General features: G+C 41.2%; 1 protein-coding gene across 1 annotated transcript in view; it reads right to left on the reverse strand.

The window, feature by feature from the left end:
- Positions 1-2,576: 2,576 nt before the first annotated feature.
- The window catches only part of tmtc1 (transmembrane O-mannosyltransferase targeting cadherins 1), a 95,079-nt gene continuing 84,663 nt past the window's right edge, over positions 2,577-12,992 (reverse strand). The window contains exons 17-19 of the mRNA XM_041977454.1: positions 12,564-12,686; positions 6,756-6,833; positions 2,577-6,166 (exon numbers count right to left, since the gene is read on the reverse strand). Of these exons, the coding sequence (XP_041833388.1) occupies positions 6,041-6,166; positions 6,756-6,833; positions 12,564-12,686 (327 nt within the window). The 3' untranslated portion in view covers positions 2,577-6,040. The remainder of the gene's footprint in view (positions 6,167-6,755; positions 6,834-12,563; positions 12,687-12,992) is intronic.

Consider the following 12,992-nt stretch of genomic DNA (forward strand, 5'->3'; position numbering starts at 1 on the left):
GAGGCTTGGCTTGGCGATGACCGGGGGATGTTGCTGATGAAGCCTCGTCTTTAGCGATTAATCCTGCCTCCTGCAGGTGGCGTTCAAGTTCCTCCATTGGGTCACGTCGGCAGCCTCGTGGAGAGGGAGGGGCATCAGTGTGCACCAGGGGGGCACTGTCTGGCTGATGTGGGTCTCTGTGACCACTAGATAGTGTCTGCCTACGTACTGGTGCTGGTGTAGTGGATGTGTCCTCCTCTCTGCATTTAGACAGTGACTGAGGCTGTGGAGCCTGTTTAGAAGATCGCTGGATCATGTTTGTCAGACACTGGACATCTCTGTGCAGGGGGTCGTTTTCATTCTTCATGATGCAGAGATATCTGAGCTTTTCCTGCTCATTATCAGGACCATGGTGCCTTGGAGTGTAGCTGACCTCATAATCCTGAAGATAAGACGGCATGTATTGATCTCAGTGGCCGGTCTTTGTCTCTGACATCTCTCTCATATGGCCTAAACATATTGACTGCAGTGGTTGCTGGGATCTGGCTCGAAGGACCAAAAAATTGTAGGGAGGACTGTAGCTAGTTTGTGGATGTATTACCAATCACTCCAGGGTGTCGGTTTAGGACAACAATTGTTATATTCAGGTGTGGTGAGATGGAAGGATGGAATTGCCAGGTCCAGGATTCGGCGTTGAACCGTCTTTATTGATAAGTGAGAGATGCGTGCGTACAGTGGTGTGTGTGTGTGGTTTTCTACAAAAAGAATAAAAGAAATACAAAGTATGAGTACATGTTTCCCCTGGTAAATGTAACTGTCCAGTGATAAACATTTGCCTAAATGTCTGATTATAATTGGTTATTAAATATACAACATAAATGCCCATAAATACTAAAGCAACTGTTAATGCACTCAGCATGATGTATCTCACATGAACGATGTAATATGAACCACGGACATGAATTGCATCAAATGGGCCTACAGGCGGTAAATATGCTATGCTGAATGGCTAACAGTTAGCTTCCCAAAATACTCTCAAAGAACTTAAAACGGCCATTACTCTCGGCCAAACACAAGGGAAGCAGAGTACAGGGGCTTATACAAGGCAAGAGTAAATCCTAAATACTATTACTTACATCTGATAGACGCACACTATCACTGACACAGCTCAAGCAATGGCAACATGATGCCGAGCCTCTCTGAGCCACACTGCCGGCCGGACGTGATACATTACTACAGCCGGGTCAGCCACCTAGTGGTGGAACGTAAAAACTACATGTGAACACACTAAACTAAATATACCAGGTAAAACAGTACAGTCCTTTGTACAGCGTATTTAACTTCTATGCTGTAGGACCACAGCATTGTTGTTTAAATGTTTGGGCCTCATTTCATGATGTTACATTTCACCCCAAGGCATGTTCCAGCTGACCATGACTATGGGGTCTGTTGTAACATTTCATTCCTTGTGTTTGAGATAAAGCCATGCATTTGTCATACCTGACGATAGCTTGATGCGTAAGATCCACAAACCCCTTATCTTAAGGTCAAAGATTAAGGTGGATTTATACTCGTGCGCCAAGTATAAATCCAGCTTTATGGTAAAGCTTATGTCTGAACATGTTTGGCCATATCAGACATGTCATATCCAATACCACCATAAACCCCTCCCTCTACCATTGTGACCTTAATTAGAAGTGAATATATTAATTCTTAATGTTTGTGTATTATGCCTATAAAGTACCTTGAGATGTTCTTCTTTGATTAGAAAATTATCTTTTGCTCTGCTCACCTAGACTTGAAGGTCATCTAGGTTACCGTAGGAACCCCAAGGAGTGTTGCCATGGCACTCTGTCAGCTGTTTCCCTGAGGCATCTCTTAAGCCTTGTGTCATTATAATATGCAATATTTGAGAGCTTCTGTTTCAGTGATGGACAGCATAGGAAAGCTTAGCTTCACGGAACCGTCTATCTGGACCATCTGATTCCAACAGAATCTGCATCACTGTGACGAGTCTTCTAGTCAAAACAACATTATGTTCTGTTATAGCTGTCAATTCCAAACTATAAATCAGATGTTCCCTCAGAGCTGTGTAGGTCAGGACAAACACAGTCTGTCACACGTCTTTACCAGGACATATCGGACGTCCAGTTTTGTTCCCTACAATAGGTAGACTGTGAAGCCAGAAGACGTCTTTTTTTCCGACGTCTAAATAATGTCAAGTATTGATTGCCTATTGGGGCTAATTGTAACCAAAATGTGGTCGTTGTGGATGTCTTTTTTACGTCATATTTGAACTTATTTTAGACATTTTTGCTGCTCCTGAGCTCTGTGCAATATATTCATCCCAAAATGACAAACTATTGTAAGGTAAGTAAAATAAAAAAGTAAGATCACTAAGGATTAAGATATAATATTAGTTCCCAATTTAGGTTATGAGGAACATGTCAGAACTCACTGTAGTACAGTCTAGTAGAACAAAGATCTCGTGAACCTGTGTCCTGCAGCCTCCCACTGCAGCTGCTTCTGACCTATCAAGTTGTTGTGTAGGGGGCGGACACTTGCAATGACAATGTGAAAAAAACGTGAATAAGAAATAACATAACAAAATAACTTTATTCATATATTAATTTGATCGCCTCAGAAGCACATAACTGTAAACGCATACAAAAGTATCATTCCTGTTTCCAACCTGCTGCTGAGCTAACATAATCCAGGAAAACTGGCGTTCCACCCTCCGGAAACACATGGGACTACTAAGACTGACAACAACAAAGAACAATCACAATTCAGTCAGTACTTAGTTTCAATCTTCAATGGTGGTAAAAAAAAAAAAAAAAGTATTTGTTTGTAATCTGTAATTTGTATTGCATTGTATTTTAGTTTTTGCCAGTCATCTTCACACTTGTCTCAACAATGTCCATTTTTTCGGAACCCTCCCATTTGATTTACTAACACATGGGAGCACAACAGTAAACATTACCTGACTAGCTTGCTATTAGCCTGAAAGTTTGGATCTCAGGTGCCAACGTTTTGGCCGTGAGTATAACCGCCAGACGACTGAGAAGTACCTGCCGACTCACCAAGTCACTTTTATGCGTCTGCTAAATGCATACATGTAAATGTATTTTAGACACTGATCGATCTTTTGCAGGATTCATTCCAATTCAGTTTTAACACTGAAGGGAAAAGCTGTATGACAGTTGTAGCCAGAGCAGGTTTTAGGTAGTTTAAAAGTTGCTGCTTAAGCTAAAGCATCAGCCGTAGAACTGCAGGCCAACCGCACTGCAGCCAACTCCTCAGTAAGAAAAGTAGCTATTGGCAGTCGCTGGAAGTTGCTAAATGACGTTATCATCTAATTTGCATAATCAACCTAGTACATATAATTGTAATGGATGCTGCCTAAAGAGGGATGTCATGTGAAAGGCAGCAACTGATGAAAAGACAACCTAAAAATGTTTAGAACAGAAAAAAATAATAAAATAAACTAAAATAAAATTCTTCAGTCAATTTTTCTTTAGTTTAACCCTCTCCTCATTGGGAAGAGTAAACTACATTCATTCACGTCAGTCTCCAATAAAACCAGAAAAAGTTGCAAAAACTCGCAAAATGTAGCAACAAAGTCGCTAAGTTGGCAACAGTGTGCAGGCCGACCAGTGTTGACTGGTTGAGCTATGATGATGAGTTGCCTCAGCCAAGCAGAGTGGCGTTAACTGGTTCAAATGATACCGGTTGTGTTCAACTCAGCCCACTAATTTCACATATGTTAAACTTAAGCCGGGGGGTGTGGTTGTGAAAACATAAAGGCATGAGGGTGCAGAGCATGTTGATGTCAGTTATGGCCAGCTGGTTACCACAAACTACAGGCCAAAATCCCAATATAAATCAGTACAGGAAAAAAGTGAAATTGTAAAATAAAATATCATGTTCTCAATTGATTGACATGTATCCAATATCTGTGGAAAGAAGGGAGCATGCGGCACAAACGCGGTTATGAGCCTGCCTACCTCCGTTAGCTGGTTAGCTACCATCAGCTTGGTTAGCGCTTAGCTACAGGTAGCTCAGAGTTTTATGGGTATCTATCATCCACCCCCACCTTCACAATCCTCCTCTCAGCTCCACCTCTTTGGCCATTTTTGGATTTTCTGGGAAAATTGCTGACAAAATGGCGACAGTGGGAAGCACCCAATGAGCTTCAGTTCAGCTCTTCAAAAACCTAAGGGTGATGTCACTGAGGCTCCGTCCATCTTTTATATACAGTCTATGCTTCAAACCAGGAGGAACCTCAGGACAGATGGATGGATGAATGGATGGATGATGGACAGATGGACGGATTGGATGAAAGGACGGATAGATTTAATAATGAATGAATAATTTAACTTCCCATCAGCTCAGTTGAGGTGAGTTCAGGGGAGGTGTACCACAGGGTTCGGTTCTTGGTCTCCTGTTTATGTTTATGGTGCAGACACTGAGCTAACAAAACCCAGCAATCCCAACGATGTTGCTGGTCTCTCAGCTAGTCTTTCTCATATTTCACATGAAACCATATACTAAGATATCCTTAATTTATTTTGGGGACTGGGTCATTTTAGACAGGAGGTGGAGAAATTGGCCTCGTCATGAAGAGGTTAATGATCTGAAATCCATCTCTGACTTGTTGATCTGCTGTTTCCTCCTGACCACACAAACAGATCCATGATAACTGTTCATAGATCCTAGTTTGTGAGATCAGGCTTTTTCCATCAGAGCCGTCATTATTCTTATGACTGTGATGCTCAAAATCTGTGGCTCAAAGACCATTTATTTATTCCACCAATCAATATTTGAAGTAAGAACTAGGAAAAAACTAATATCTTTGTTATTTCTGTAAACTTTTCACAAGTCTTTGACACCAACATATACAGACATCACAGGGCTGACACCAAAGCAGACAAACATTAAGTAATTTAATTAGAATTTCATCATGTTTTGGACTGGGAGGAAGCTGAAATAACCAGAGAGCACCCACCCTTCTGTAAGGCCACAGTGGTTCCATCCCGCCGCTGGACCATGAAATTAAAGTTCCGTTAGGAATCAGCAAGTAATAAAACATATACTTTATTTTTTGGTGCAAGTCAGTCATTGCACTGGTCACTTCATTTTCTTCCCATTTCACGTCACAAAATAAACACAGCAAACATCACTGTCAAAAAAACCACACGGAGCATCCAAACAGCAGCACTCTGAGCTGATGATGAAGCCACAAGATGACCTCCAGTTCAGCAGCTGGTCACATGAGCACAGCTGAGATCTGCTCACATAGATGATAAACACAGCTGCAAAGTTTCCTCTGCAGAAACAATATAAGCTCAAACCTCCACTTACCAGCTCTGAGGAGCTGCTAATTGTCTGCAGCCTTCTTCTAACAAAGGACCAGCAATCATCTTTCTACTAAAGATTCGCCTTTCCTGGGATTCATCCATCAGAGGGTAAACCTGTTTGAATCTAACTTTTCCTGTTGTTTGTTGGCAGCTGTTCTTCATAAAAACAGAACAATGATGAACTCCCAAGTCTTTCTAGATGCACAAAGCCTGTAAGTGGAGTTTCAGCCATGGTTTCTTTAGTTTTTTACACATTGTACCCACAGAAACTCTCCCCAACACACTCCCTTCATGACAGTAGTTGTTTCACACACTTTCACTGCACTAATGTAGATACATGAAGAACTTTTAAAGGCAGAGAAGAAAGCTGAGTTACAATCTGCCATTAATGACTCAACATGAAAGGAAATAAACACAAATGTGGAGAGCAGATGTGCACAATGAAGTAAAGCTGGTGAATATAGAGAGTTTCTGGTTGTCTCCGTCCACCCATCTCCTGCCCACGCTTTGTAGGCTGAGGCTTTGACTGCAGCCCACCTGCTCCACCTACAAACACCCTGCAGTCCTGACAAGCTCCTCTGCTCCTACACAGGTAGGCTGCATTTGTATCTGGTCTGCTTGATGCAGCTGCTGGTGTTTGTCTCATGGAGGGCAGACGGCACCCTGCTCTTGGAATGCAGCATCAGGGGAACCTGTGTCACCTATGCCCCGCCGGTCAGTCTCTTTTCCAGCCGGTCCAACTTGGCCAAGTTTTCCTTCAGTAGTTTGGAACCAGGACTCAGAAGCAGGGCCCGCTGGTAGTACATTCTGGCAGCTGCATAGTCTCCCTGCACGGACACACACACCAATACATACATTAGAAACATAATCCAAGATCCATCTGATGTCAGAAGACTAAATGGCGAAAACTCAGAGAAAACTAACCCTATTCTATATCCAACAGGTTTTTAGCTGTGTCATTAACCAGACTATGTAATGGCGGTAATGTGTAACCTGAACATGATCTAATGTTTAGGTCGGGTGTTAGAACATTGCTTGTAGCCAGTGTTAAGGTAGATTTATACTCTGCGTATTGGTCGGCACATCTGATGCCGGTGAAATGTGCTCCCGCACTCGAGTGTATGGTTACGCCGTCTTCTTGAAGTTTCTCTTCCATGGTAACCCCACAAATTCATCAAGAAGCTCCAGAAATCCAGAAACATGCAATCACACACCAATCAATCACAAGGGAGTACTTCTGCGTAACCGCACTGCAAGCAGGTGTGCACGTCAGGTCTGGAAGAAGTGGTCGTCAAGCCTCCGCAGACCTTCGTGGAGCATATGGCGGTGACGGCGTAACCAACCTTACGCAGACACTATGCGAGTATAAATCCAGCTTTATGTTCACTATGAAGCCTCCTCTCAGCCATTTCTTACCTTGATGTGTTGAATCCCCCCCATGTTCATCCAGGCCTGTGACTGGTCAGGTTTGAGTTCAACAGCCAGCTTGTAGCTCTGGTGGGACAGAAACACACCAGAAAGCTGTGATAGACACCTGTATTGGTGCTTTGTTTCCATTTACAGCAAAGAGCTGTCCTGAAAACACAGCAGACCTGAACTAGACTTCAGAACAGAATAAACTAAAGAAAATATGATGATACATAAATAAAATGATTAAAATAATTAATGCAAGCTGTCCACAATAACACCATACTGATTTGGTGGAGAGAATGTCGGCTCTGTTGGGTCTACTCATTTATTATTATTATTGAAGCTTTGGATCATAAAGGTCACTTCTTCTGCTTCTGCCAATGCTGTGATTCTACAGGATAATCTTGAACTAGTGTTTACATTTAATAACAAGCTTACCAAAGCTTACTGAGCTTCATTTATTGTTCAGCAGATTGTATTAATCGGAATATCGCTGCTGTCGGGCGCAAACCTCCTATGTCCAAAACTGTTATTTTCAAGAAATGAATAAAACTGTATGGTTTTTGTAATAATGGACATAATGTGATCAAACTTGGTATTGTGTTTTTTGGTTAGATATTTGTAAAACTACAGACAGTCATAAAGGGTGACCAATAGTACAGATTTATGAAGGAAAAAAAAATAATGAATTTTGGACATAGGAGGTTTGTGCCCGACAGCAACTCTATGTGATGTGTGCATGAGTCATTAATTTAACTATGTAAGGTGGGCATGTTTTCCTCCATGAAACAGATCAATTTAATAACAAACCTACCAAAAACAGCTGAAATACACTACCTTTCAAAAGTTTGGGGTCACTTTGCCATGGGATTCAATAGGGAAGTGATCCCAAACTTTTGAACGGTAGTGTATGTAATGTGAGTTATCATACTATGTGATGTGTAACTCTCACATATCACATAAGCTGTGTTTCTCTTACAGTTTTCGCAAAATAATTTTCTTATATTTATATAATAATATAAATATAATATATAATTTTCTAAAATTTTGACAAAGTTCCATTGAACGGTTTTTATGTGCATTAGCTTTTACTCTTGTAAAATCTTGTCCTGCGAGACTCTGCTTTGTTTCTAACTTCTTGTGAAACTCTGCATTTTGCTGCTGTTGGATATCAAGGATGGCAGTTGTACATTTTTCTTTAATTATTTGTAAAAAATTTCCATCTCCTCCTGCGTCTGCTCATACCACGCCATCTTTACTTGAAATGAACTGGTCATGTGACACACTACGTCACCTCCGTGGGACGTGTAAATGTGGGTTTTCATCAGACTTTTGCAATATGCTTCTATATTGACACATTTGAAAAACTACGTCATGAGCGTAAAAACTTTTTAGCCATATTTGAGAGGTTTTTCCAATAGTAGGTGTTTCCATTAGCATTTTTTTAAATTGCGATATTTAGGTTTTGCACAATTCTAGGGGTAATAAAAACGCATCTACTGTTTGATTAACAACTCACACATATCAATTAGTCTGATTAATGACTGACACGTCACATGGTCTGATTAATGACACACCCACCACATAATCTGATCAATGATCACATAGTCTGACTAATGACACACACACATCACACAGTCTGATTAATGACTCTCACACATCACATAATCTGATTAATGACACACACACACACATCACATAGTCTGATTAATGACCCACAAACATCACATAGTCTGATTAATGACTCACACACACACCCATCATAGTCTGATTAATGACACAGACACACATCACATTGTCTGATTAATGATCCACAAACATCACATGGTGTGATTATTAAACCACAAACATCACATGGTCTGATTAATAACTCTCACACATCACAGTCTGATTAATGACACACACATCACATAGTCTGATTAATGACTCTCACACATCACATAGTCTGTTTAATGACACACACACACCCATCATAGTCTGATTAATGATCCACAAACATCACATAGTCTGATTAATGATGAACACACATCACATAGTCTGATTAATGACACACACACATCACAGACTGATTAATGATGCACACACATCACATAGTCTGATTAATGATCCACAAACATCAAATAGTCTGATTAATGACCCACAAACATCACATGGTCTGATTAATGACTCTCACACATCACAGTCTGATTAATGACACACACACATCACATAGTCTGATTAATGACTCTCACACATCACAGCCTGATTAATGACACACACACATCACATAGTCTGATTAATGACTCTCACACATCACAGTCTGATTAATGACCCACAATCAGCACATAGTCTGATTAATGACTCTCACACATCACAGCCTGATTAATGACACACACACATCACATAGTCTGATTAATGACTCTCACACATCACAGTCTGATTAATGACTCTCACACACACATCACATAGTCTGATTAATGACCCACAAACATCACATAGTCTGATTGATGATGCACACACATCACATAGTCTGATTAATGATCCACAAACATCACATAGTCTGATTAATGACTCTCACACATCACAGCCTGATTAATGACACACACACATCACATAGTCTGATTAATGACTCTCACACATCACAGTCTGATTAATGACTCTCACACACACATCACATAGTCTGATTAATGACGCTCACACATCACAGTCTGATTAATGACACACACACACATCACATAGTCTGATTAATGGCCCACAAACATCACATAGTCTGATTGATGACTCACACATCACAGTCTGATTAATGACACACGCATATCACAGACTGATTAATAATGCACACACATCACATAGTCTGAATAATGACTCTCACGCATCACAGTCTGATTAATGACACACACACATCACATAGTCTGATTAATGATGCACACACATCACAGTCTGAATAATGACACACACATCACATAATCTGATTAATGATGCACACACATCACATAGTCTGATTAATGATCCACAAACATCACATGGTCTGATTAATGACTCTCACACATCACAGCCTGATTAATGACACACACACATCACATAGTCTGATTAATGACTCTCACACATCACAGTCTGATTAATGACTCTCACACACACATCACATAGTCTGATTAATGACGCTCACACATCATAGTCTGATTAATGACACACACACACATCACATAGTCTGATTAATGGCCCACAAACATCACATAGTCTGATTGATGACTCACACATCACAGTCTGATTAATGACACACGCATATCACAGACTGATTAATAATGCACACACATCACATAGTCTGAATAATGACTCTCACGCATCACAGTCTGATTAATGACACACACACATCACATAGTCTGATTAATGATGCACACACATCACAGTCTGAATAATGACACACACATCACATAATCTGATCAATGATGCACACACATCACATAGTCTGATTAATGACCCACAAACATCACATTGTCTGACTAATGACACACACATATCACATAGTCTGATTAATGACTCTCACACATCACACAAGCAGGATGCTTCTGATAAAGAAAACAAAACTGGGTTAGGGCTTCCCTTTGTTCTTCATCCTCGGCAGAAATGGAGGAAAAAACAGGACTGCAGCCCGCCTGACCTGCTGCTGTGTGTGTTATTGATTCTGAGATGTTTTTCTTGTCAGCAAAGCTGGAGCTCTCATCCCTCTGTTTAAATTCAGAGCACTTTGTTCCTTTAGATATTGGCTTTAGCTTTAGTACACACTCATCATCATATTCCATCTTCTTAATGTCAAACCTGTGAGCTGAAGTTTTATTTCTAGTCCTGTTATCTGCACATTCTGGGTCAGAGCTGTTTACAGATTTTGTATCCTTGAGATAACAACATTAAAACTGAACTTCAAACAGATTATTCAGCAGCCCCACTTGTTTGTCAGCCTCTTTCCTTTTTGAGAAAGTGTTATAATGTCAGTGAACACAACACGACATTTACTTAATTCCTAGGCTGTTTCCTACACAGTTACCACAGTGTCCAGTGATGACCCGTTTCCATCATATAGCTCAGAGATCTGAACAGAATCACCAAATTGACTGCATTTTCTTTATATAACTGTAGCCTTCTTTTAAAGGACAGAGACATTTTGCACATAACAATGCGATTAATCACGTATATATATATATATATATATATATATATATATATATATATATATATATATATATATATATATATATATATATATATATTAGGGCTCTCAAATGATTAAAATCTTTAATCAGATTAATAACAGCTTTCAAATTATATGCTCACAACACTTCTCCTGTGATTTGGTGATCTTGTGGATCCTGCTAAGTGGACTGCACTCACGGGTGCACACGCACCTGGTGGAAATTACCCTGATTCTATGGTTTTACTGGATAACTTCCATTTCCATCTACTGCGGGAGGACAGAACGAAGACTAGCGGTAAGAGGAAAGGAGGGGACTAGCTGTGTTTGTGAATGTGAGGTGGTGTAAACCATGCCCTGCACTGTTAAAGAGCAGCTGTACAGCAGAGACATTAAACGGTTGATTCGACACCCACAGGCTCATCTCTAGGGACTTCACTTATTGCACCAGAGACAATAAAATACTGGACTTGATTTATGCAAACACAAGAAGGCATATTCTGCATCCTCCTCCCTCCTCTAGGGAGAGTTGATCACCATATTCTACATCTCCAGCCTGTGTATAAACTGTTGTACAAAAGGGACAGCTGCATTCTACAGAAGTTCTCAGATGAATCTGCGAATGTGGGACTGATCACTGAGGACCACGGCGTGGACTGCAGAGGACTGATGCAGAACTTTGTGGACTGGTGTCAGCAAAACCATCTCCTGATCAATGCAGGAAAACCAAGAAGATGGCGGTGGATTTTCACAGACGCTGGTCTGCTAGGAACAGACATGGAGAGCGTGGACTCTTAGAAGTACCTGGGTGTTCACCTAGACCATAAACTGGACTGGACTCACAACACAGACCACTACAAGAAGGGCAGAGAGCAGAGCAGGTCTGTCTTCTGTGGAGAATATGGTCTTTTAGAGTGAAAGGGGATTCCTAAGGACCTTCTCTGACTCTGTGGTGGCATCAGCCATCCTGTATGGTGTGGTCTGTTGGAGCAGCGGCATCACAGAGAGGTGATGCCGCTGCAGACACCAGGAAGTCCAGATTTGTCCTGGCTGGTCTCTGGACTCAGTGCAGGAGGTAGGACCTACATGCTGGACCATGAGTCCCCCCCTGCAGGACCCCTGTCTGCTCTGGAGAGCAGCTTCAGGGACAGACTGATCCATCCTTGCTGTGGGAAGGAGAGATACCGCAGGTCTATCCTCCTGCTGCTGTCACACCTTACTATGAACACATGAAACTGTCTTTACATGTTTATATACATGTTTATATCCTGCAGACCAGATACTGGACATGTTATTACTAACTGTGTCTTCCTGTTTACACCACCTGTGTGATTCTGCTGCCTTCACCTGTACTATTGCAACAAAGCAGTTTCACTGATGGACTAACAACGTTTGTGTTTTTCTTATTCTTATTAATGTGTTACTTCCACCACAAGGTGGCAGCAGTTAACCAACCACCATGAAAAGCAACAGCAGGACACTTCACTGCTGCTGGGCTTGGGTATAAAGTGTGTGGTTCTGTGAGTCCATCTTTTCAGATCTCCTTCCTTTCTGTTTTGGTGACATTAGGTACAATCATATGTCTTAAACAAGTTCATTAGAACAAACATTTCCACCAACTGATGAAGTTTAAACCTGGACACCAGTACCTCAAAGGCCCGGTCCAGCTGGTTCATCTCCCTCAGCTGGTTCCCTTTGGAGAAGTACAGCTCAGCTCTGACAGTCACATCACTGGGATTCTGCAGCAGGGCTCGGTCGAGAGCCTCCAGAGCCTGGAGCACACACACATACATACAGAATAAAACTTTTTCCTCGTGATTTACTTTCTAACAAAGTTGCTGCTGGGTTGGAGCTCAGATTAAATCTGCATCTGCAGCAACACCAGAACAAGTTGCTGGATTTCATCTGGAGACTTTTGGAGGAGTGAGAGCACAATGAAGGAGAAAGAACATGATCTATCATTTCTGTATACACCTGTTCTACTTCCTGTTACCACAGATATCCAACCAGCCAATCACACAGCAGCATGTAGTCATGTAGATGTGGTGAAGACGACTTGCTGAAGTTCAAACTGAGCA

The sequence above is a fragment of the Melanotaenia boesemani genome, chromosome 23 (genome assembly GCF_017639745.1).
Source record: "Melanotaenia boesemani isolate fMelBoe1 chromosome 23, fMelBoe1.pri, whole genome shotgun sequence".
NCBI lineage: Eukaryota > Metazoa > Chordata > Actinopteri > Atheriniformes > Melanotaeniidae > Melanotaenia > Melanotaenia boesemani.